At 36.6% G+C, this 26,937-nt stretch overlaps 1 protein-coding gene across 1 annotated transcript in view; it reads left to right on the top strand.

Moving 5' to 3' along the window:
* Positions 1 to 26,937, top strand: part of CFTR (CF transmembrane conductance regulator) — a gene marked incomplete at its 5' end in the record, with an annotated part of 186,642 nt that overhangs the window by 127,402 nt on the left and 32,303 nt on the right. The window contains 4 exons of the mRNA XM_079711019.1: positions 3,051 to 3,201; positions 4,280 to 4,507; positions 7,245 to 7,345; positions 19,905 to 20,156. Coding sequence (XP_079567145.1) covers positions 3,051 to 3,201; positions 4,280 to 4,507; positions 7,245 to 7,345; positions 19,905 to 20,156 — 732 coding nt within the window. The remainder of the gene's footprint in view (positions 1 to 3,050; positions 3,202 to 4,279; positions 4,508 to 7,244; positions 7,346 to 19,904; positions 20,157 to 26,937) is intronic.

The following is a 26,937-nucleotide window of genomic DNA, read 5'->3' on the forward strand; positions in this document are numbered from 1 at the left end:
GTCCCGCCATTTTGATCTCTACTGTGTCTTTTACATCTTTTTTCCTCCCTTATTCATTCTATTAATCCCATTAATCCCTGGCTTAAAAATTCTCAAGGACTAACTATCAATTATGAATTAAATTCCAGGTCTGGTGTTCATTGCCTGGTTTTAAATAGGTATTTATTATCTATTTATTGATCAATCAATTAATTAATTAACCTTCTAAATGATTTCAAAGTGATCCTTCATTCTTATCATCTGGTGCCCTGCAGGTTTTATAGTCTTGATTTTTTTCCCCCTAGAATTTTAGGATTTGGGTAAGGATGAACGGGAATTAGAATCTGTACTCACATTTCCATCTTGTATTGAAGTCCCTCTATTTATTTATTTTGTTGTCCTCTCACTAATATACCTGGTCTGAAATGACTTGTTTCTTCTTCACTGTGAATTAAAAACTAGGACAGAATTTAAAGTTTCTTTGTATAATTAGAATATCAAACATATTAAACCAGTGCCTTTAGCTTTGCCCAAGTGCTAAATTATTAGCTTCTGACCTCAATGCCTAAGGATGGTTCCTTATAAAGCAAATAGAGTTATTTTCCTCAAAGCTTAGATTTACTGTTCACTTCTCAGCTTGGGCTTTATTCTGGATCATTTTAATCGCTGGAAATCTACCTTGTGACTATTTCACCATTTCCAGTTTTACCCACCTTCTCCATTCTTCTCAAACCCTATGTGATATCTTGGTTAGGTTGGCTGCACAATTCTTCCTGTTCTATTGTAACATAGTTACATTGTCATTCCTAAGAATCTCCACCATATCAGCAATAATTAAGTCAGAAAGAGAAAAACAAATACCGTATGCTAACACATATATATGGAATCTAAAAAAAAAAAAAAAAAAGGTCATGAAGAACCTAGGGGCAAGACGGGAATAAAGACACAGACCTACTCGAGAATGGACTTGAGGATATGGGGTGGGGGAAGGGTAAGCTGTGACAAAGTGAGAGAGTGGCATGGACATATATACACTACCAAACGTAAAATAGATAGCTAGTGGGAAGCAGCCACATAGCACAGGGAGATCAGCTCAGTGCTTTTTGACCACCTAGAGGGGTGGGATAGGGAGGGTGGGAGGGAGGGAGACGCAAGAGGGAAGAGATATGGGAACATATGTACATGTATAACTGATTCACTTTGTTATAAAGCAGAAACTAACACACCATTGTAAAGCAATTATACTCCAATAAAGATGTTAAAAAAAAAAAAAACAAAGAAAAAACAATGATCACTTTCCCCACCCATTGTTATAATCCAACAGCTCCAGGTTGGAATTACATGGTAAAAATAGCACAAGAGAAATGAACACAGTGCCATTTACAACTGTCAACAGCAAACAAAAACAACCCCTGATTCTAATGGAGTAGCTGAACGTTTCCATGTTGCCAATGCAATAGCATTTGTCTTTCAGACATACTGGTACTTAATATGGTGGCCCATTTAAATTAAATTGTATTTCCTAGTAAACAATGCTTGGAAGTTAATTTTTCTCTTTTTTTCAAAAGATCCTATTTCTGAGAAATAAATACCCTCAGTTAAAAAACTGAGTCCTTCGCCATTGATGAAGTCTTGTCATGTAGTAACTAAGGCGTTTGAGGCTTTCTTATTGTACTGGTGGAACTTTAGGGCAAGAACAGAATAGAGAAGACTTTCTTTAGATTACTGAGTCATCATATGTACTTAGTCCAGTGTTTGGCACTGTACTTATCTGAGTATTTGTTGAACGAGAATGAGCGAAGGGCTTATTGTAGAATTTGATAATGGACACCTTAGAGGCATTTTCCCTAGAAAAGTATCATTGAGATATGATCATCCGAAGCTTTAGATGAACATAACAACCCATTCAAAGAAGATTTGTGCAGATCTTAGTTACACGCTTATTCATGTTTTCATCTACCAAAATGTTCTGTATTTCTGTATCCGTTGGAAAATACATGGGTCACCCATGGCAGTTGGTAGACAACTGGCTCAGTGATTATCAGATAGATGTTATGATAGGTTTATTTTTCAACCCTTGTTGTGACAGTTACTTTATTTATGCTTTATTCACATGGGATATTGTGGAACAAATGTTAGCAGATTTTTTTTAATATGTATGGATTTAGTGTCCTTTGGAAATATAGAATTTAAGCCTTGAACTTGATCTGAAGAACACCAATATGGTTAACTTGTTTCTGAGACTGCCCACAAGGATCCAGTTTTGGGGGTGGATAATGTGAAGATATGTCTCTAATGAATGGGCTTGACTGAAACACAAAATTCATTTAACAATATATGAGAGAAAAGTGGTCTAATTTCAAATTAAATCAGCCATACCCCCAAAATCTTCTTTTTTCTTTTTTCTTTCTTTTTTTTTTTGAGCCTCTAGGTCATCTTCAGTTGTTTTAAGGAACAGGAACAAAAACAGGAAGTGGAGTGAAATTTATTAAGTATATTTTTTTTTCAATCTTAAATGTTAATCAACCAGGTTTGGAGAAATTAAGTAGCTTGCCTAGATGACCAAAGCCTGCCAGATTTTTCTGACTCAAAAGGCTCCAAGATGAATGCCCAATTTTCAGAAATTGTCTGAACAAAATAAATCCTAAAATTTCACATTCATACTAAAATTATTTTAAAATATGAAGTTTATTTTATTTTATTTTATTTTTTATTTTTTTAAGTTTATTTTAAAAGAAGCCTAGGCTAGAAAAAAATTATGTTCATTTAAAATTTATTTATCATACAGCACTTTAAAGTGTATAGGAAGTGAATATATACTAAGATGCAAGAATACCGTGTTTTCTAAACTTCAAAATATTATGAGCAACCTAAACAATTTTTGGAATTTTGATAGAACTTATGAAAAATGTACTTTGAGGTGGCTGCCTTCCCAGTAGGAAGATACCTGCCCCGTATTAAGAATGGAACAGAATGTGAAGACCCTATTTAGAAAGATGTTGCTAACATACCTTGTCCACTTTGCAACATGGAACTATTTACTTACCAGTGTATTTTCTTTGATCCCACAGTTGTTATTAATTGTGATTGGGGCTGTGGCGGTAGTCTCAGTTTTACAACCCTACATCTTCCTAGCTACAGTGCCAGTGATAGCGGCTTTTATTCTATTGAGAGCCTACTTCCTCTGCACCTCACAGCAACTCAAACAGCTGGAATCTGAAGGTATGATGCAGCCTGTGTAATGCTCACCTGGGAAAATATCACAAGAGCTATTCGTGGATATTTATCTGTGATTTATGTACCTTTCCAAAATTTTTTTCCTATTTTTAAACTCTTGCATTATATGACAATGACTTTTAAAAACATCTGTTTCAACTGTGATCCAGGCCATCTCTGTACATTCTCATCATATATAACTCTCTTGGGTCTCATACTTTTGTTATTCATTAGATCTTAAGTATTATTATTGAGAATTTGACCTTTGTTTTCTTTCAGATTTAAAATATAATGTTAAACCACAAACTATCCCCCCCAAAAAAAGTATAAGTAGAAAAAGGAAACAGTAAATTATAAAGCACACATGGGTTGTTTTTATTAATTAATGACCATGTGACTTCATTTTGATTTTAAAACAAGTATATAGAGTCTTAGGAGGCTTGATGTATGTGATATCCATTCATAATCATATAAATTAAAATTTGAAAAGATCGTGCTACTATTACTAAATGTTAGTCTGTGTTCCCAAATGATACTGGACAAAATTCTTCCCTCTGGCTTGTTTTCAGACACCTTTCCTTTCTCTCCTGGGGGTCTGCCTTTTTGTGTGCCCCCAAACACTGCTTGAGCTCTTTGGGAAGCACATTGTTCAGTAATGGCCCTTGTTTGGGTGCATTTTCAGGGGATATATTTCCAGTGTGTTTCTGCATTGAAGGTTATTTGCTAAATTAAGTCACATAAACTTTCTTAATTGAGGCCTTGAATAAATTGTCTCAAAAGAAAAACATTTTCTCTGATTAATTTAGGATTAGTCAGGTAAACAATGCCCAGTGGTAGCCAAGGAATATGAATAAATAATGGCAGTGATTTTATAATAAGTTCCCATCCATGGTAACCAAGTAAAATGGGTAACATTAAAAAAAATAACAGATTGCATCTATTCAAAGTACAACACCAGAATGAAAAGCCTTTTTAACCAATGACATTTGTTGTTTGGTTATTCTTTAAGCTACTCTTTTTAAAGTAAGAATTTGCATTATGTGTTTACATGACTTGCATTATTTTCTATGGGAATATTTCACAGGAAGAAGTCCAATTTTCACTCATCTTGTTACGAGCTTAAAAGGACTATGGACACTTCGTGCCTTTGGACGGCAGCCTTACTTTGAAACTTTGTTCCACAAAGCTCTGAATTTACATACTGCCAACTGGTTCTTGTATCTGTCAACACTGCGCTGGTTCCAAATGAGAATAGAAATGATTTTTGTCCTCTTCTTCATTGCTGTTACCTTCATTTCCATTTTAACAACAGGTACTATGAGCTCCTTAACTATTTAGCTAAGCATTTAATTTAAAGCTTTGCCAACCAATAAAATGCTACATTCTTATAGGTTAAAAATTTTAGATATCTTTAAATCAATTTCTTGAGAGTTTATTGATCAAAAAATGTGTTTATTGTTGAATGAATGATTTCTTTGAATTAGAGATGTATACAGCTGAAAAACTGAGATACAAGGAGTGTCAGATAACAAATCTGTGATTCAAAGAAAAAAACCATCTCATGACTCTCATTTTGATAAAGGATCTTGGCTTCAAAAGTAATAGATCTCTTTATTAAAGAACTCTCTGAATAGGGGAAAAGACACAACCAAATTTATATACAGATACACACAAAATCCCCATCCCTGGTAAGTTTTGTTCTTTTAACCACCTGTTGGTGCAATTTGTCATCCTAATGTGAACTTTGCATGGTGAAAAACTGCCATAGAAGTGAAATAACTTAGGTGAAAGTGCCATATTTTTCAAATACAAATGTTCTGAGTTTTAGGATCTTTGGGTGAAAAACGTAAAATATTTCATTGTAAGTAAAATGAAAACCTATATAGACAAGTGAGCTCTTCTAATTAAAAAAGGTGAATTACTGAGCTATAAGAAAGGTTGAAATATCTTATATATGTGACTGTGGACAGAGATTCAGAGTGACTGCCAAATCTGAGGGGTCGTTTGGTTCTAAGAATAGAATCTGGATCAAACAAAATGAAGCACGTGTTGGAGAATTATAGGAGGACCTCGTGGAGCACAGGGCGGGAGGCACACAGAGCCTCCAGGGAAAATGGGACAGGCGTGGAGAGTCAGACTCAGAGCTTCCCGTCTCTGGAGACTGGATGCTGGCCGTGCCCATTCCTTCCTCTGGCTACTTCATTCATTTCTCTTTCTCTGAAGACTGGTTTCCCTGATGTCCCAGAGCTGTGCTACAGTGACCTTATATGGCCTCTCCATTCAGGCCCTTTGAATGAACAGCTGACTTCCTCTGTCCAGTTACCAAGTATGGGCAAGAACAGAAAACAGGCTCATTTTGGCTGAAGGGTCCACCTGCCATCCACACAGGTGTCGCGAGAATAGTGGATTCCCCGCCTTCACTGTTCTCTCAGCCTAGGGCAGTGGGAAATTACTCTATGAAAGGAATATAAGGGGGCAGGCAAATGAACTAAATCCTTAGCAGTACAGTAATTTGGGGCAACTTTAAAACAAAATAAAATTTCTTTTGCGGTTCAGAATTTTTAAAAAATTTGCCTTTAATTAAGTTATTGGAAATGGGATCCAAGAGGGCTGAGTGAACAAGGATTTGTTAACAGTGAATTCAAACCAATATATCATGTGCTATAACATAATGGTTAAGGATCTGACTGAGTCCCGATTTACCAGGCATGATAGTCAAAGCATTTAGCAATCAGTATAGTTCAGGACCTATCCATTAAATCAGATGCCCAGCCAGAGTGAATGTTAGCCACACAGCTAATAACAGCCCTGCCTCTGCTGGTCTTCAGCTGTGGTAACTTGTACACTTTAATTAACTTCTCTAAAGCCCTCATTTTCCTCATGTGTAAATAAACATAATAATAGTACCTATCCCATAAGTTTGTGGTGAGTATTAAATGTGATAATTTGTATAAAACACTTAGTGTAGTGCCTGGTCCATGGTAAGCACCTGAAAATCTTATATTACTTATTATTGTTATTATTTTTAAAATTTTATCTTACTCTCATCTTAATATTCAGAATGAGTAATATATTGGGGCCCTGGATAAATCTTACCTATTTAGAATAAATGATTTAGTATTAAAAGCACATACCTGCTATCTATGGTTTGTCTTCTGTTAGAGGAATTGTAGAAGCAAAATTTTCAATTCATAATAATGGGATGAATTATTTCTCCCAATTTTAGAACCCTATGACAGTTTTATCGTGCATTACAGATGCAAGGACTGACTCTCAATTGAGACTTGATAACCTAAATTTATAATAATTTAAGAACATTCCTATTAGAAAAATTTTAGGGCCATGAATAGAGAGTATTTATGAATTTTAATTATTGGTCCCCTCTAGCCCTTAAAAACTATTTACTCTAATTAGATATTTAAGTATTGTTCTTCCTGGGTGAACGAGTCAATTTTTTTTTTTTTTTAACATAAAGAGCAGTCTTCTCTTTTTCCAAATGACAGACCCGTGAGTTCTGACTTCCCCGTGAAACTTGAAGTTCTTTCTTGCCAACAGCATCTGATTGGCAGAGAAAGTCCTCCTCACAAAGGCATGAAGCACATCTAAACATCTTCTGGATGCTGCTCACACATATATCTCTCCTACTTTTGACTTCTTTGTAGAGGAGCTTATTCAGACACAGTACTTTTTTTCCATTATCCATTGTAGTCTTTGAAGGTATTATTACTTACAGAGTAATAGTAGAAGGGATAAAAGTGATATTTACCCAACACCAACATCCCCTTCAATATCTGAAGCATTTAAAAAAGGGCAACTCTTTGCTAATAGTCAGTCACTCTTTGATTTAAAATGTTGGTTGAATACTTATTACATACAGGGCATATTATTACTTGGGATACATGCTGTGGGGATCTGAGATGAAAAATGGTTAAAACTGGCACAGAATCAAAATGTAACTTTAATATGTGCCCTCTTCTAGGAATACATAAAGTGGTTCACAGGAGAGAGAAATAGCATAAAGTTTGTTTATATCTTTTTTCCACCTATAGGTGACGGAGAAGGAAGAGCTGGGATTATTCTAACTTTAGCCATGAATATCATGGGTACACTACAGTGGGCCGTAAACTCTAGCATAGATGTGGATAGCTTGGTAAGTATTATTCTTTTTATCTTTTATGAAAAAAAATTCAGATGAACCAAAAAGTATAGGTAATAACATAAGGGATGACTATATACCCCAGACCCAGCTTAAGATATAAAACACTACGGATAAATTGAAGGTCACAGGCTTCCCTGGTGGCACAGTGATTGAGAGTCCGCCTGCCGATGCAGGGGACGCGGGTTCGTGCCCCGGTCTGGGAAGATCCCACATGCAGCGGAGCAGCTGGGCCCGTGAGCCATGGCTGCTGAGCCTGCGCGTCTGGAGCCTGTGCTCCACAACGAGAGAGGCCACAACAGTGAGAGGTCCGCATACCACAAAAAAAAAAAAAAAAAAAAAATTGAAGGTCACTATCTATCTCTCATTAAACCCATAACTCTTCTTTCTTCCACATAAATAGCCACAATCAAGATCTGGTGCTACAGTGAACATTCTTGCAGTCTCCTTGCCCGGGATTTTTCTAGGATAGCCATCCAGGAGTGGTATTGCTAGGCCATAGAATTCACCCAAGTTCAACTTCACTAGATGGTGCCAAATTGTTCTAAGATCTGTTGTACCAGTTTAACCTCCCATCAAGAGAGTATAAGAATTCTCAGAGGTCCATAGCTATGACATGCAACACTTGATATTGTCGGACTTTGGTTTAATTGAAGTATAGTTGATTTATAATATTGTGTTAGTTTCAGGTGTACAGCGAAGTGATTCAGTTATATATTTTTCAGATTATTTTCTATTATAGGTTATTACAAGATATTGAATATAGTTCCCTGTAGATACAGTAAATCCTTGTTGCTTATCTATTTTATATATAGTAGTTTGTATCTGCTAATCCTATACTCCTAAGTTATCCCTCCGCCCCTCCCTTTCCCCTTTGGTAACCATAAGTTTGTTTTCTATGTCTGTGAGTCTGTTTCTGTTTTGTATATAGATTCATTTGTATTACTTTTTAGATTCCACATATAAGTGATAATATATAGCATCTGTATTTCTCTTTCTGACTTACTCACTTAGTATGATATTCTCTAGGTCCATCCATGTTGCTGCAAATGGCATAATTTCATTCTTTTTTATGGCTGAGTAGTATTCCATTGTATATATGTACCACATCTTCTTTATCCATTCATCTGTCAATGTAACTTAGGTTACTTCCATGTCTTGGCTATTGTAAACAGTGCTGCTGTGAACATTGGGGTACATGTATCTTTTCGAATTAGTTTTTAACTTTTCCAGACATATGCCCAGGAATGGGATTGCTGGATCAAATGGTATCTCTATTTTTAATTTTTTAAAGGAACTTCCTCATACTGTTTTCCATAGTGGCTGCACAAATTTACATTCCCACCAGTAGTGTAAGAGGGTTCTCTTTTCTCCACAACCTCTCCAGCATTTATTATTTGTAGACTTTCTTATGATAGCCATTCTTGTCAGACTTTTTAATTTTGGAAATCTGATGGGTGTGAAGTGAATGCTAAGGAGATAGGGCAGCTTAATACATACTTATTGGCCATTTGAGATTCCTTGTCTGTTAATTGCTTGTGCATTTCGATTGCTCATTTTTCAAGTAGATTGGTTTTTTTCTTAGTTCATTTGTTGGAGTTTATGAATTCTGAATCAGTTGTCACTTCTTTACATTTCAAACATGGTCCTTCAGTCAGTGGCTTGGCTTATAGTATCTTTTGATGAAAAGAAACTTTTAAGTTTAATGAAGTTAAATTTTTCAGTATTTTCCTTTATGTTTTGTGCTTTTGGTATCTTTTTAAGAAATCCTCCCCTATCTTGGGTTTTCAAATTTATCAGCATTACATTTTTCATAATATTTTTTCATATTTTTAAAAATTCCACAGTCTTTTTTTTTTTTTTTTTTTTTTTTTTTTGGTGGTAGCTCCTTTCTCATTCTTAAGTGTTTATCACTGCCTTCTCTTTTTGCTTGGTCAATATTGCCACATATTTATGTAATTTATTAGTGTGTACAAAGACCATATTTTGGTTTTGTGATTTCTCTTGTTTTGGTTCCTTGGAGTGCAGAGTCTGCAGTAATGTATGTGAGGTAACACTGTGTCCAGCGCACAAATCCCATGTCAGCAAGAGTGAGAGATAAATGGAATCAAGGCATATTTCCCCTTTTTATTTAAAAAACAAATGCATATGGGGCTTCCCTGGTGGCGCAGTGTTTGGGAGTCCGCCTGCTGATGCAGGGGACGCGAGTTCATGCCCCAGTCTGGGAAGATCCCACATGCCGCGGAGCGGCTGGGCCCATGAGCCATGGCCGCTGAGCCTGCGCGTCCGGAGCCTGTGCTCCGCAATGGGAGAGGCCACAACAGTGAGAGGCCTGCATACTGCAGAAAAAAAAAATGCATAATTTTCATCAGATGGTATAGTTGGTCTGGATAGCTTCATCATCAACTTCTATTAGTCTAGCTGGAGTACTATATTCAAAATCAGACATCCAATACTTTATTTGTGGATGGTCTAGAAACCCATGTTGGGAATGACTGTATAACACTTGTTATTACCCTTTTGGCTTAGGTTCTTTTTATTATTCTCTGAGACAGTTGACATGTTCTCAAAATGCACACATTGGTTCAGCTGTGAAATTTGTATAATCAGTTCCTGTCAGAACAAGTATCATTATAAAAAATACTTCTATAGGGAAAATCCAAACCTTTTCATGCCCTCTTCTTGTCTATGTGACTTAATATTTTATTTAACCAAAGCATTGTAGTAATTCATTGAAACATAATTTAACCTTAACCTGATTTATAGCAGGGTTTTTTCTTTTCCTTTAACATCACTTTTTTTTTTTTTTTTTTGAGTTCGACCAGCTCTTTTTAGTGATGCCATTCATCTCCTCACTTAGCTCTTATGCTTTTGGGGTTGAGTCTTGCAAATGTACTTTAAAATGTTTCTGTTGGAAAATAGCAGGAAGATAGTAAGTAAATATTGTGCTGGCATCTATTTAATTCTTTGTTCAAACTTTCTATAACTTTGACTTTACGATTAAAATCCTCATGCACTTCACTTCATTTTCTTTATCTGAAAGCATCTCTTTACCTCGTATATGTACAATTCCTTTCTGTTTGTCACATTAATTTGCTTGGTTTATGTAACAGCCTCTACAGCCTCTGTTTGGTGTCTGTCTGTTTTGCATGTCTAATCTCCATTAAAATTTCTTTCAGGCATTTTTATTTCTCTAGTTTTTCACATGGTCATCCTGGGCTTTGTGACCTGTGCTTTGACATTGTTTCACCTCCGACATTGTTTCACCTCTTGGCATAAAAGGATCTTTGCAAAAAACTATTATGTTCTAATACAATCTATGAAAAGTATCAATATTTGCATTTCATCATATTTTTTAAAGTCATTTTCTTTTCTTTGAATATCAAAGTGATCATGTTAGTTTTCATTTCCCTGCCAAACAGCACAACTGGTCTTTCCTGGGCCTTTATCTAGTTATTAATTCCCATCTTGCTGCTTCCACCCCTGCAACTGCTAAAGTTGTCCAGTAACCTGTTGGTTTTCACCTAGCCTATGTTGAAAGTAGAAGGAGAGAGAGGTCTGCCCTCAAATTTCATGTTTACATATATGTTAACACTAAAGGTCCTTGTGACCTCTGAAGTAAAAACTCACTTTACTTTATTGAGTTCTGAAATGGATTTAGACCTGAGTTTAAAATGCAGTAAACAGGGTGTTTTGTTTGACACACACTTTTAGTTTTTCAGTACAAAGGTACTCAGAAAAAAATGTCTTTAGACTTGGAAAGAATATTTCATTTATGCATCTGGCTGGGTTTAGGCATGAACAAAGAGTCAACCATCAACAGAAATACGAAGTTATAAAAATGGCAATATGACTTTTCTTCTGCTCATCCATTGCTTAACCCAGGTGCCTAGCTTTCATTCTCTTTCAAACAGTAGAGGTAATATTTGGAGGATAACACTTCCTCATCACAACCTCAGGTATCTTTGCATTTATGACTGATTGCACATCTCAGATGTTGGCACTCAGAACTGGTCAACAACCCTTTTGTTACATTTTCCTAATAAATTCTCTATTTTATTCCCTAAGATGGTTCTTTCCCACCTTCTTGTCTCTTCTCAGATGCTCCAATAATTCCACCACCTGCATTCTCAGCCAATGACCTTGCTACATACTATATAGAAAAAAACATGCAACCAGAAAGAATTCCCTCCTTTCTCTCCACCACCCTTCTGCACCACTACTCATATGCTCCAGTGCCCTCTGTGTCTTCGCTCCTGTATAAAGGCCAGTGATATGCGATCAACCTCTCTTTGTGGGACCTTTCTCCCTAACATAAAACTACCATCCTGGGAAACTGCTGCATAGCACAGGGAGATCAGCTTGATGCTTTGCAATGATCTAGAGGGGTGGGATAAGGAGGGTGGGAGGGAGGCTCAAGAGGGAGGGGATATGGGGATATAGGTGTACATATAGCTGATTCAGTTTGTTGTACAGCAGAAACTAACACAACACTATAAAGCAATTATACTCCAATAAAGATATATATATATATTTTTTATTAGTTTCTGCTTTATAACAAAGTGAATCAGTCATACATATACATTTGTTCCCATATCCCTTCCCTCTTGCATCTCCCTCCCTCCCACCCTCCCTATCCCACCCCTCCAGGCGGTCACAAAGCACCGAAAAAAAAACAAACTGCCATCCCTTGATCTCCAGCTAGCACTCCATTTCTTTGACCAATTTTCAGCAAAAATTCTTAAAAGAGTGCCTGACTCCATTTCCTCCCCCCCCCATTCTTTACATAACCTGCTTCATTTCATTTCCATCATCCCCAGCACTCATGACCAACATCTTTCCAGAGCCAGCATCTTTGTTTCTCTCAACCTCTCAGCAGCTACTTATGCCATGGACACATCCTTCTTGTGATCCTTTCTTCTCTCGATTGGGTAATGCTACTCCCACCTTGTTTTCCTGCTACCTGTCTGGTTCCTCCATAGTTCTCTGTGCTGGCCTCTCATCTTCTTGCAGAGCTCTAAACATCAGCTGTATTCCAGCCCTCCTCTATCTACACTTTCTCTAGCTGTTATCTAACTCCATGCTTCAGAAATCATCTCTCAATGCATTGCACATTCATATCTCTAATTTAGACCACTCCCCTGCCCTCTAAATATATATCCAACTACTAACTTGACACCTCCCGGTGTTTATAAAACACAGTGATAGAATGTCTTCCAGTAGACTTGACATTTTAGGGCATAAGCTCTTGTTTGGAATCTCCTCAAAATATGCTTGCAGTATCAAGAGACCATTAAAAGTGAACGAAACTTCTACCTACTTGTTTGCCTAGTTTTATATAGCAGTTTGGAAAAAAAGTCATGTGAACATTGTCACCTTATGAACAGCATAGTGTAATAGGTTGTGAATAACCCCAGAAAATTTTAAAATAGTAAAATTATCAGAGTCCAACTTAATAATTCCCACTAGAAACCCCCATGTTAGGGGATTTCCAATTATTTCAATTGATATCACAGTGTTTTAAAAACTATTATTTCTAATTCACTCTTCATTTTAACATGAATACCACGTATGTCTCTCTATTCATTTCAATTGTGTATCTCACACTATTCTGTAGATAGGATGAAAAGAGAAGTGTTAATTCTTTTTAGCTCCATTCCTCACATACTATATTTAAGCTATTATCTTAAAATTTTTGTGTTCTTAATTAACAAAGCTGTGTACTTATTTATTTTATTTGGATTCACAAGATGCCTGCCATTTTTAGTACCATAAAGCTTCTCTGTCTCCTATTGTTAGCTACTTAAACATTATATATCTTAAATAGGCTGTGCATACCTAGATTTTTGCCTCTGTGAATGAGTGAAAATTAAATAAATAAGAGGTAGAAAGGATGAAAGGTGATGAGGTGATGTTTCAGGCTTAGTGGTTATCAAGCCGTCTGGTGACTAGTGAATTGCCCACACTCATAGTCTCAATGTTTGAATGAGGCAGTTGACAATTCATCTGTTTTCAGGACTGTCTACATCCTAGTGAGCACAGCTAAAAGATCTGAGCATATGAATAGTATCCACTGCCTTAATTCAACAGTTGCACCAGCAGATAAGCCATCCCTGTTATAGAGTGTATTCCTAATAACACAGGAGTGTGGAAGCCGCCGGGATGAGCAGGGAAGACTGTGCCTCTGTACGGTTCACAGTTAGATTCCAGTTAATGAGTTTCCAGAAAGTTCTTGCAAGATTGATGTAATCTGAGAAGAGTTTTCTGTCAATAGAAACTCCCTCTGTTTCTCCTTTGTCCTTTTATTGACTGTGTTTATTTTGGGTTCCAGTAAAGATCAAGTGACTGATTGTACAATGACCAACAAGAAACCTGATGGGAGGAGAAGTGGGGAGCCTGCCTTTTCTTCAATGCTCCTGATACCTAATTCTATTGCATTGACAGTAGTTTCTGCCATGAGAATCTGAGGGGAGGATTCACTCCTCCTATTTTTTTTAACCTCCTTTTAATGTCCTCTTGATAACACCTTTCTTTGTTTTTCTGTTCTCATGAGTCTTTGTGGTGTAGTTTCCACTTATGACCTCTGTCCCAAGACTTCTTTCCACCCAGCCTTTCTATTTCTATCCTGCAAAGTGACTTTCTATTCTGTGTTCCACTCTGGCCTTACGACCAAGAAGTTGTGTGGCCTTAGGCAAGTCATAACCCACTTGAGGGCTTCACTTTTCTCTTTTGTAAATGAAACAGTTTGGTTAGAAAATTTTTAAGCTTCTGTTAGCTCTGACATTCTCTTCTGAACCTATGAAAGATTTCAAGTCTTGATTGGCATGTATGCAGGCACTATTCCAGGTGCTCTCAGGAATCACACGTATCTACCACTGTCCCTGAATGCTCATGTCCAATGATTAGGTCATTCACCACTGCAGTTGTCAGAGCTGATAAAGAACTCTGAACCAGTGTGTTACCAGAACCAACAAAGACAAAGAAAGCACCATTAAGATGTTCTTGGGTCTTGAATTAGTAGGAGAGGCTTATGAGAACCTGAAGGGATTGCGAGAGTGTGGAAAAGTTTGGAAAATTTGTTGAGCTTTGTGCCTGTCACTTTAACTTCCTGGGTTTAGAATTTTTCATTTGTACCAAGAAGGAATGGATTAGAACAGAGGTTCTCAACCTGACAGCACATGTGGAAACTTTATAAAGATAGAGATTACTTAGGATCCTCTTAGATTCGTTAGAGCAGTTCTCTTCGTTGGGGGCAAGGTGACCAGGCATGATGTCTATCTTTTAAAAAGTGTTCCAGGTGATTCTTGTATATCTAGACTTGTGAATCACTGGATTAGATGGTCTCTAAGATTCATTTTCACTCCAGTTTTCTGTGAGTCATGGCACGGAGTCAGCAAACTTTGTCTATAAAGGGTTAGATAGTACTTTTTTCAGCCTTGTGAGCTATGTGGTCTCTACAGCAATTATTCAACTCAGCCTTTGTAGGGCAAAGCTAATGTAAACAAATGGATGTGGCTGGATCCGGCCATTGGGCCATAGTTTTGCTGACCTCTGGTCTATGGGATAGAATTTACTTTGGAACTGACAGACCATCAGCAAATTATTTTTGCCCTGTATATTAACCAATTACACATATAAATCTGTAAAAGACATATAAAGGATGGTGCTTAATGATAGAGAACTTGGGGAAGTTGCACTATCTCAAAATTAAGATGCTTAGAGAAAATCAAAACCTTGGGAAAATATTTTGAATGGTTGTTCTGGATTTTGTTTTTTAGTAAATCTTCTCTTCTTGAGATTTCCTTTGAAATATGTTTAATGGATACCACATAGACCCAATTGCATTCACCAAGCACTTGCTGATGGCCTATCATGTGCTTTTAAAAAACAGTAACACCAGAAAGAGTTCAAGTTTGAGTAGTAGATTCAATAAGTGATATCAGACCTTTTCAGATAGGTAAATTTGAGAGTCTTCCTTTGCCTATTGGCACTTAGTACCTTGATTATTAAGCTCTTAATTATTGAAATAGGCACAACATATTTGATACCTCTACGGTTATTTAGGATATGTCTTTTGTCATTAGTTGTAATGTGTTTTCTTTTTCACTTCTTGCAGTCAGAAAAAGTGACATTGACTTGCCATGTGATTTGCCACAAGTTAAATAGCAAGCTATAATAACTTCCAAAGGGTTAGAATTTATAGTATACTATAAGTAACTCACTTATGCTGTTAATAATTTATAACAATACAGTTTTGATTGACTTTTTAAGTGCTCTAGGAGCATAAGTAATAGGCGCATAAAGATAGACAAGAATTTCAAGAATATGTTTTGGGCAGAGTCTGTTTCCATGATAACCATTATCCCTTAAGTCTATATTCATGGCTTAAAGATTATGCCAATGACTCTAACGTGGTGTTGGGTCTCAGGTCTCTAGTTAGTTGATTCTGAAAAGCATTTAGTTTGGGGCTACCAGGAAGAATCTATGATTTAAAACACTTTAATCCTCCCTTTCATGTACTTCACATTTTGAAAATTTCTCTTGCAAAATGTGTGGTTTTTCACATGTCACTCTTCTAGATGATTCTCTTCACATTTATTTCTTATAATCTTCCTATAACAACCAGTTATGAAAACTCTTTACAGTGTTGTCAGCCAGATCTCAGGCTTATGAAACATATTTTCTATCATCATGGCTTTTGGGGTATTACAGCACGTAGTTTAGGTGTTCATGCACAATTTTGATGTACTGCTTTCCAAATAACCAAAAGGATGAAAGGAAAATGAGCAATATTTTGTGAGGGAGAGGAGTCTGGCTTCCTGACTTGCCCTAGAATAGATCTTTAAGCCTTTTCTTCCCTCTTTGTTAACAAAAGGTGGAAAGGAAAATCAGGAATCATTTTCTTTTTCACTAAATATATCTGTTATAAAGTTGAGATGAGGCTGTGGAGCTGTCTTTTCCCAAAAGACTCTGTTCTCCTGATGCTTAGATTAGTAATTTAGACCAGTGGTCCCCAACCTCTTTGGCACCAGGGACCGGTTTCGTGGAAGACAATTTTTCCACGGACGAGGGGTTGGGGGGTTGGTTCAGGAGGTAACGCGAGCGATGGGGAGCGATGGGGAGTGGCAGATGGAGCTTTGTTCGCTGGCCCACCACTCACCTGCTGTTGTGTGGCCCTGTTCCTAACGGGCCACAGACCTGTAGAGGTCCGCAGACTGGAGGTTGGGGACCCCTGATACAGATGCTATCATAAAGATAATGAGATTCAGTTTTAAAGATTGACTCAGGAGAATTTTTTGAGCACAATAAATTTAAATAATCAAGCCAAAAATTTAAAGCAGATGCTACTCAAGCAAACATCCCACTTCATTTTAGTTAAACTCCAAATTTATAGAAGTCTGTGCAAATTATATCAAGTTTTCCCCTTCATGTGAGGAAAGGTTTGATGTTTCAGTGCCTGAGTCTCATTTTGGCTTCATCATTTACTTCTTAAAATCTAAGACACATTCTCCCACCTAAGCTGGTAACGGCTACGTTGAGACTTTGCTGTCAGTGGGCTAGACAGAGCCTCCCCCTCATTCCTCTTCGGGAAACACTTTTCTATGCACAGAAGCAGCAGCTTAAGGTTAAGGAGTTTGCCCGACTCCGTCTACAGAACTCTGAAAATTGCCAAATCTGAATTTCCATCCAGCTCCATCTACATAGCTGGACAATGGCATAGCAGTTTTTACCTATCACCTGAAAATGTTTAGACATTCCAAATTAGAGACAGGAATAAGTTAGTTCAAAAAGCTCAATGAAGACAAATATATGAGACTAAAAATAGTTTGGTATGTTACAACTTCCTTCTAATCCAAATAGCAATGTATATTTTCAGGCTGAGAGGCCAAGGCTACAACTGCAGCCTGGATTTCCTGCTAAGGTCCTCACAGCACTGTCATTCTCCCTGCTCAGAAACTGCTTTCTGCATATGAGGTAGAACAATGCATTAATTCATTATGAACAAAGATTTATTAAGGGACTGCATGATAGTAAACACTAGATGGGGAAGGTACAACAAACAATGCTTGAATAAGTTTACTGTAATAGCCACAGTGGATTTAGCTGAAGCCCATGAGATGTAAGCTTCACGTTCTCTCACTTGCATGGAACCCTTTGAAGACCCTATACTTAATTTTCTATGCAGAATTTTAATTCTTTTTCTTTCTTCTCTCTTTTTGAATATTGTTCCCTATAAATCCTTGTTGCTTATCTATTTTATTTATAGTAGTGTGCATCTGTTAATCCCATACTACTAATTTATTCCCCCTTAGTAACCGTAAGTTTGTTTTCTGTATCTGTGAGTCTGCTTCTGTTTTGTAGATATTCATTAGTATTATTTTTTAGATTTCACATATAAGTGATATCATATATTTATCTTTCTCTGACTTGCTTCACTTAGTATGATATTCTCTAGATCCATCAATGTTGCTGCAAATGGCAATATTTCATCCTTTTTATGGCTAAGATTTCATTGTATATATATTCTTTTTCTTAAGAAGAGCCCCCTAAATTACTTAAGTTTCAGGTTCCACCAAACCTGGATCCATCCCTGATTGCAGGTATGAATCTTTGGCTGTGAAATCACGTGTATGAGAAATATGACTACTTGTGCTATAGTCAAATTTATTTTCTATTTGAACATTCCTTCCGCCGAGTGGAAGAAACAACCTCAGCAAATACAGAGATCTTCCTAGAAGTGAATCTATAATAAATTGTGAGTGGAGTTTACAGGATACCAAGACACTGAAGGAGGGGACGTCTGGCCCTTGTTGTGCTTACTGTCTCCGAGACTATCTCTGACCTAGAGGTGTACAGTCCAGGTATATTGGGTCTTTGTCCTTCTGGTCCTGATTATGAGCTCTCCCTAGGTGAGCTCTCTCTCTCTCAGCTGCTTCCATGTCTCTGAGGAATGGAAGACCCTAAGGGATCAAAGCATTGGGATTCTTTGGCTTCCCTTCAGCACCATTCTGGAAATACAAGAAAATCTGAAGCTATGTCAAGTTACCTATGTCTAGACATGCCAAGCATCTGTGTCCACTCTGTTGTTCCTGTGCCATGCTGGGTACTGGAAGCTTCTCTAAGGCCCTCCTCATTCCTGGCTCCACCTTAGAAATGAGGCATAGGCTTCCTATGTTCTAAAATCCCTCAAATCTACTTGAGGAGAGAACCAGAGTTCAGCTGCAAGGCAGTGCTTCTTTTAAGAGGAACTGGTATCTCAGCCCCCCCAAAAAATTTTTTTCAAATATTTATTGGATGCTTATTATATGCCAGGCTATTTTAAAAATCACATTCCAAATTCCAATAAATTATAATTGTTCAGAGAAATATGTTCTTGTTAAAGAATTTAAGCACCTTTGAAAAATAGTTGAATTTCATAATGCCATTTGCAGCAACATGGATGCAACTAGAGATTATCATACTAAGTGAAGTAAGTCAGAAGGAGAAAGACAAATACTATATGATATCACTTATATGTAGAATCTAAAATATGACACAAATGAACTTATTTACAAAACAGAAACAGACTCACAGACATAGAGAATGGACTTGTGGTTGCCAAGGCAGTTGGGGGGAGGGGGATGGATTGGGAGTTTGAGGTAAGCAGATACAAACCATTATATATAGAATGGATAAACAACAAGGTCCTACTTTTGCAAGGGAACTATATTCAATATCCTGTGATAAACCATAAGGGAAAAGAACATGAAAAAGAATTTATATACATATGCATAACTGAATCACTTTGCTGTACACCAGAAAGTAACACATTGTAAATCATCTATACTTCACTAAAATAAATTTTAAAATATAAATTAATTTTAAAAATAGTTGAATTTTAAATACAGCCCTTATACACAGTCACATTTTGCTCAGCAATGGAAATTGATCTTTAAGTAATTCAGATTAAAAATGTAATATTTAACTACAGATATATGCCAGTGACTTAAGTTTGAAGATTATTGTGAAGTTTTTCAAAATTTACTAAGCCTTGGGGCTTCCCTGGTGGCGCAGTGGTTGGGAGTCCGCCTGCCGATGCAGGGGACACGGGTTCGTGCCCCGGTCCGGGAGGATCCCACATGCCGCGGAGCGGCTGGGCCCGTGAGCCATGGCCGCTGAGCCTGTGCGTCCGGAGCCTGTGCTCCGCAATGGGAGAGGCCACACAGTGAGAGGCCCGCGTACTAAAAAAAAAAATTTACTAAGCCTCAAGAGTCCACTTACCACCCAGCTGACATAGAATTGTGATAGTTATTAACGTACTGTGAGAGTAAGGCAAGACTCTTATGTAGTGGTTTAGAGGTGTAAAACATTTTATTATAATTATTTCCCGTTAGTTCATTGAAAAACCTAACAAATAACCAAGTGACGACTAGCTAGCATCACATCTTACAATAATTACACATCACATCTCACATCTTACAAGTTATTTTTTAGGAAACAGCAAACTAATTATGACATTGTCTGCAGCTCTTAAACAAAAATTAAAAATAATTAAAAATTATTTTTATTTCAGATGCGATCTGTCAGCCGAGTCTTTAAGTTTATTGATATGCCAGCAGAAGACGGTAAACCTAACAAGTCACTGAAACCATCCAAGTATGGCCAGCTCTCGAAAGTTATGATTATCGAGAATCAACATGTGAAGAAAGATGACATCTGGCCCTCAGGGGGCCGAATGACCGTGAAAGACCTCACAGCGAAGTATACAGATGGTGGGAATGCCATATTAGAGAACATTTCCTTCTCAATAAGTCCTGGCCAGAGGGTGAGATTTAAACATTGCTTGCTTTGTTAAACCTGTGTTCAGTAAGTGAATCTCAGTAGCCTAAAGCAATGTGTTAGTAGAATCCATTTGTAACACTGTTATTGTAGACTAGGACCAATACTGAACACAAATATTTTCAAGTTATTATATGAAGTCATTGTTTCATGTGAAATATACTTTGCAAAGTCCTGAATCTATATAATGGAACCATTTTATTCCATTTTATTTTATTTTTGTATTAATTTTTATTGGAGTATAGTTACTTTACAATGTTATGTTAGTTTCTGCTATACATCAAAGTGAATCAGTTATATATATACATATATGCACTCTTTTTTAGATTCCATTCCTATTTAGGTCACCACAGAGCACTGAGTAGCGCTCCCTGTGCTATACAGTAGGTGCTCATTAGTTATCTATTTTATATGTAGTAGTGTATATATGTCAGTCCTAATCCCCCAATTCATCCCACCCACCTCTTTCCCCCTTGGTAAACATGAGTTTGTTTTCTACCTCTGTGATTCTATTTCTGCTTTGCAAGTAAGTTCATCTGTAACATTTTTCTAGGTTCCACATATAAGCAATATTATATGATATTTGTCTTTCTCTTTCTGACTTACTTCACTCTGTATGACAATCTCTGGGTCCATCCATGTTGCTGGAAATGACATTATTTCGTTCCTTTTTATGGCTGAGTAATATTCCATTATATATATATATATATATATATATATATATATATATATATATATGCCACATCTTCTTTATCCATTCCTCTGTTGATGGACATTTAGGTTGCTTATACAAACAGCTCATGCAGCTCAATATTGAAAAACAAACAACCCAATCAAAAAATGGGTAGAAGATCTAAATAGACATTTCTCCAAAGAAGACATACACATGGCCAAAAAACACATGAAAAGATGATCAACATCACTAATTATCAGAGAAATGCAAATCAGAACTACAGTGAGATATCACCTCACACTGGTCAGAATGACCATCATCAAAAAGTCTACAAATAATAAATGCTGGAGAGGGTGTGGAGGAAAAGAAACCCTCCTACACTGTTGGTGGGAATGTAAATTGGTGCAGCCACTATAGAGAACAGTATGGAGGTCCCTTAAAAAACTAAAAATAGAGCTACCATATGATCCAGCAATCCCACTCCTGGGCATATAATGGGATCTTTTTTTTTTTTTAATTAATTTATTTCATTTATTTATTTTTGGCTGAGTTGCGTCTTTGTTGCTGTGCACATGCTTTCTCTAGTTGCGGTGAGCAGGGGCTACTCTTCGTTGCAGTCTTCTCATTGCGGTGGCTTCTCATTGTGGAGCACGGGCTCTAGGTGCGTGGGCTTCAGTGGTTGCGGCATGCAGGCTCAATAGTGGTGGCTCACGGGCTCTAGAGCACAGGTTCTGTAGTTGTGGTGCACAGGCTTAGTTGCTCTGTGGTATGTGGGATCTTCCTGGACCAGGCATCAAACTGCATTGGCAGACAGATTTTCAACCACTGTGCCACCAGGGAAGCCCTGGGACCATTTTAAATGTGATTCTACTTGCAGAATATCTAATTGATTGCTACCTTACCAACTAAAGAAGCCGTTAAATAAACCAAAATTATAACATGTTTTAGATTTTGCAACTTGAAACTATCTTCCATTTCAGGTGAGGGAAATATTTTGTTGCTGACTCCATCTAAAGTTTTCTTAAATTTTACGTAATTGACACTCTTCCAAACAAGTGGTGCTTTTTTTCTTAGCTTTATTCAATTTTCTTGTTTAGTTGGAGTTTTCATCAAGGTATGGATTGTTAAATTTTTTTCCCAATAATGTACTAAATTATAATTATTTATGAAGCAATAATTTTTTATTATTTAATAAGCAAAAATAACCTTGTACTATTTTGAAGTGTTTTTTATGGATCCCAGCGCTGGGCGGAATTCACAGAAGTTACTCAAATATACGGATTCTGGAATTGATTCTTAGAGAAGGGTATGGTCATTCTCCCTACATTTTATGCTCTGTAAATGTGATTTTATATTATCTCCAGATTCCTTATTCTGGGCCACTCTATAAATCTAGCAGGAGTATTATATTGTTTTGATTGCTTTCTTTTCCATTTAAATTGAGATAGAATACAATAGGGCCACTTCTTATGAAAACTGAATTTTATTTTATTTTATTTATTTTTTAAAATATTTATTGGGTTGCACCAGTCTTAGTTGCAGCTCACCAGCTCCTTAGTTGTGGCATGCATTTGGGATCTAGTTCCCTGACCAGTGATCGAACCCCGGGCCCTCTGCATTGGGAGCGCAAAGTCTTAACCACTGCGCCACCAACGAATTCCCTGAAAACTGAATTTTAAAACTTCATCTCTCTGTGGTTTAATTTCAAACAGAGATTTTTTTTTTAACTAGGGAGATAATGGTCAGTAAGGTTTGTTAGGCCACCATCACTGTCATCAACACAGAAACAGACTGTTTTCACTTGCTTTTGCCCATGGGTTTAGGAATGTTTGATAATTGGATGTATTAGGCAAAGTTCTGATAAGAAAAATGTATAGAGTGAGCAAAAATTTTCTACATCTTATGCTAAATGGCTTGAAATTGCACACTGGAAATTTTGACTTACCTTTTAGTCTAGTTAGGAAAAATATATTCACGTACTACTAAAATTAGCTCTCTATTATATTTATGCTCATCAAGAATGAGATTTTTTTTTCCTGAGAGTAAAGTATAAATGGGCATAAATGGAAAGACTAGGTTTTAGACTGAATTTTCCCCTAATATTAGAATGAGGTTGTCTAAAATTATGCTTTGAAACTAAGTAAAATTAATGGTTTGCCTTCATTCTTCCCTTCCATTGAGAAAAGCATAATTAATTACTCTTTCTTGCTTTATACATCAATGAATGCCATAGGCAGCTAAGGGTCACCAGGATGGATGCCAAAAGTGCTGTGAAGTTATAACAACAGCAACAGATAGGTTGATCCACAGGAGGAATAGATTTGGCAAATTATTTGCTTTCCCTCCTCCTGACATTCTCCCATCCATTTGCTTTTCCAATGCTCACTTGCCCACTAAATTAAATACAAACAAGTCCTAGTAGAGTGACAGAGTTTCAGAGTCCTCGTTTTTGTAGGTAGTTTCCTTGATGCGAGAGTAGTAATCAGAGATGCTGTAAAATGAGGAAAAAGCAATATGCTCAGGCATTGCATCTTCTCTGAACCTTTATACAGGAAGCAGGCGATGTGTCTTTGCAAGACACTCCCTAGGTGCTTTGGGGGAATTGAAAATCACTCACATAAGGCTATAGATGTTTATAGAGTGCTCATCATGTCCTAAGCACTGTTTAAAGACCTTTATTTGCTATCACATTTGATCTTATTTTAACTCCAAAGGTAGATGTTATTACCCTTTTTGCGCATAGTGGAAGAAAATAACAATCAGTTAAGTGAGTGAAGTAGCAGGGATCTCAAACTCAGATCTGTCTGACCTCAAAGTCCTATTTTACCTGCTTCTCTTAAAAGAAGAAAAAGAAGGATCAGAAGAAAGAAGACAGAAAGAGAGAGAGAGATCTGTCACAGAAGATGTCAATCTAAAAGGGGAAATGTGAAATCCAGTAACAGCTAAAGGAGAATCACTCTGAAGCTAACAAGGCTGAGGTTTCAAAGAACTTCACTTGCCTGAGCCCCTTTCAAGGCCCTGTACATAATTTTGTGTTTATAATTTTGAAATCTTTATTCTTGAAAAGAGCTCCTCTCCCTCCCCAAAAAAATTATACCCTTGAATAAGAGATATATAGATAATACGCTAAGGTAATTCAGAAGAGGAAGCAGTTATTAGCATTTGGCTGGGAGTTGGGCTATTCAGGGAAGGTTTTCCACAGGAAGTGGCATTTAGAATGAGGATTCAAGACTTAAACTGTGATTTGAATAATTAAGGTGGGTGAAGAAGGGTGCTGTAGGCAGAGGGAAAAACATGAGGCATGGAGCATATGTGGAAAACAATGACTGGTTCAGTCATTCGATGACTGGATGATGCATAAAGGATGTAATTGGATCCAAGATTGGTGCAAGTTGCTGCAGATTATGGATCTTGAGAGCCAAAGCAATAAAGGGAGGTGATAACTCAGAAAATCCTCATTGATTTTGCTACCACATGGTCTTTGAGAGCAGTGGTTCTCAAAGTGTGGTTCCTGCACCAGCATCATCTGCGTCACTTGAAAATTTGCAAGAAATGCATATTTTTGAGCCTCACTGAGCCCTACTGCCCAAGGGGTGGGGACAGTGGTCTGTGTTTTATCACACCTTCCATGTGGTGCTGATACATGCCCATCTACTTGTGAGAACCCATATTTAAGAGAGTCGTTAGGTGTAGAGTGATGTAGAAGAGCAAGGGTAGAATTCCAACTGTAAAGGCTTAGGGAATGGGTGATTCCTAAATTGAGGGGTTATATAGAACACCAATGTTGGTGGTGGGAGAGAGAAAGCAAGAACATCTGTCTAGGAGGATGGGTATATAGAGGGATTTGCCTTTGTTCTGTAGGAGTAGTTGGGGGTTTTTTTGTTTGTTCTGTTTTGTTTTGTTTCTTGACACAGGAGGAAAGGAGATAAGTGGAGTTAAAGAGAAGTGGAGTTAAAGAGAATCATTGAGCAAAAAGCTGGAAAACTGAAGGTGTTCTTATTAGGCTGCCTTAATATTTTAAGTCAACTTCCAAAATCATTGGAGTTGAGTAGTGTCAGTCCTCTGATTTTGTTCTTCTCCTTCAGTAATGTGCTGACTGTTCTTTTGCATCTCCATGTAAACTTTAGAATCAGTTTGCCATATACACAAAATAACTTGCTGGCATTTTGACTGGGATTGCACTGAATCTATAGATCAAGTTGAGAAGAACCAACATCTTGACAATATTGAGTCTTCCTATCTATGAACATGGAATATCTCTCCACTTGTTTAATTTTTCTTTGATTTAATTCATCACTTTTGTAGTTTTTCTCATCCTGATCTTGTGTATATTTTCTTAGATTTATACCTAAGTATTTCATTTTGGGGAGTGCTAATGTAAATTGTATTTTGTTTTTAATTTAAAATTCCACTTGTTCATTGCTGGTATGTAGGAAACCAGTTGACTTCTGTATATTAACCTTGTATCCTGCAATCTTCCTATAGTCACTTATTAGTTCCAGGAGTTTTAGTATTAATTCTTTTGTACTCTCTACATAGATGATAACATCATCTGTGAACAAAAACAGTTTTATTTTGTTCTTCTCAATCTGTATGCCTTTTATTTCCTTTTCTTGTCTTGTTGCATTAGCTAAGATTAGGATGCTGAAAGCAGTTGTAAGAGGGGGCATTCTTGCCTTGATGTTGATCTTAGTGGGAAAGCTTCATGATTTTCATCATTCAGTAATAATAGCTGTAGGGTTTTTGCAGAGGTTCTTTATCAATTTGATGACCTTCCCCTCTATTCCTACTTTGCTATGAGTTTTTATCAGGCATTGGTGGTGGGTTTTGTCAAAGGCTTTTTCTGCATCTGTTGATATGGCCGTATTATTTTTCTTGCCCATTGATATGATGGATTGTATTAATTGATTTTCAAATGTTGAACCAACCCTGCATATCTGGGATATATCCCAGTTGATCATGGTGTATAATTCTCTTTATACATTGTTGGATTTCATTTGTTAATTTTTTAAAGCATTTTGCATCTATCTTCATGAGAAATGTTGATCTGTAATGTCTTTAGTTTTGGTATTATGGCAGTGCTGGTCTCATAGAATGATTTAGGATGTATCCCTTTTGCTTCTATCTTCTGAATGAGATTGTAGAAAATTGGTAGAATTTCTACTTTAGGTGATTTGTAGAATTCACCAGTGAATCTATCTGGGATTGGTGCTTTCTGATTTAGAAGGTTATTAATTATCAATTCAATTTCTTTAAAAAGTATATGCCTATTCAGATTGTCTATTTCTTCTTATGAGTTTGGCAGATTGTATCTTTTAAGGAATTTGTTCATTTCATCTAAGTTATCAAACTAGTGGGCATAGAGTTGTTCATAGTATTTCTTTACTATTAATAATATGTATTAAGAGATGTAGTGACTTTCCCTCTTTCATTTCTTTAAAAAAATTTTAATTGAAATATAGTTGACATACAATATTATGTAAGGTTCAGGTGTACTACGTAGTGATTTGACATCTGCATACATTATGAAATGGTCACCACAATAAGTCTAGTAACCATTCATCCCCATACAAAGTTATTACAATATTAACCACATTCCTTATGCTAAATAAGGTAAATATTCTTTCATTTTTGATGTTAGTAATTTGTGTCATCTCTCTTATTTTCTTAGTTAGCCTGGCTAGAAACTTATAAAATTTAATGATCTTTTCAGAGAACCAGTTTTTAGTTTCATTGATTTTCCCTACCAATTTCCTGTTTTCAATTGGTTGATTCTACTGTAATTGTTATTTATTTATTTTTCTTCTGCCTAATTTGGATTTAATTTACTCTTCTTTTTCTGGTTTCCTAAGATGGAAGCTTAGATTATTGATTTTAGATATTTCTTCTTTTTTGTATTACATATTCTTTTCTATACAAGATATTTATATTATACTACAAATATATATTTATTTTGTATGAGATATGTTAGATATTTCTATATTAGATATTTCTTCTTTTCTATAGCATTTAATATTATAAATTTCCCTCTGTACTGCTTTTGCTGCATACCACAAAATCTTATAAATTTCTTTTTTATTTTCATTTATTCAAA

Source organism: Hyperoodon ampullatus (assembly GCF_949752795.1).
Source record: "Hyperoodon ampullatus genome assembly, chromosome: 9".
NCBI classification, from domain to species: domain Eukaryota; kingdom Metazoa; phylum Chordata; class Mammalia; order Artiodactyla; family Ziphiidae; genus Hyperoodon; species Hyperoodon ampullatus.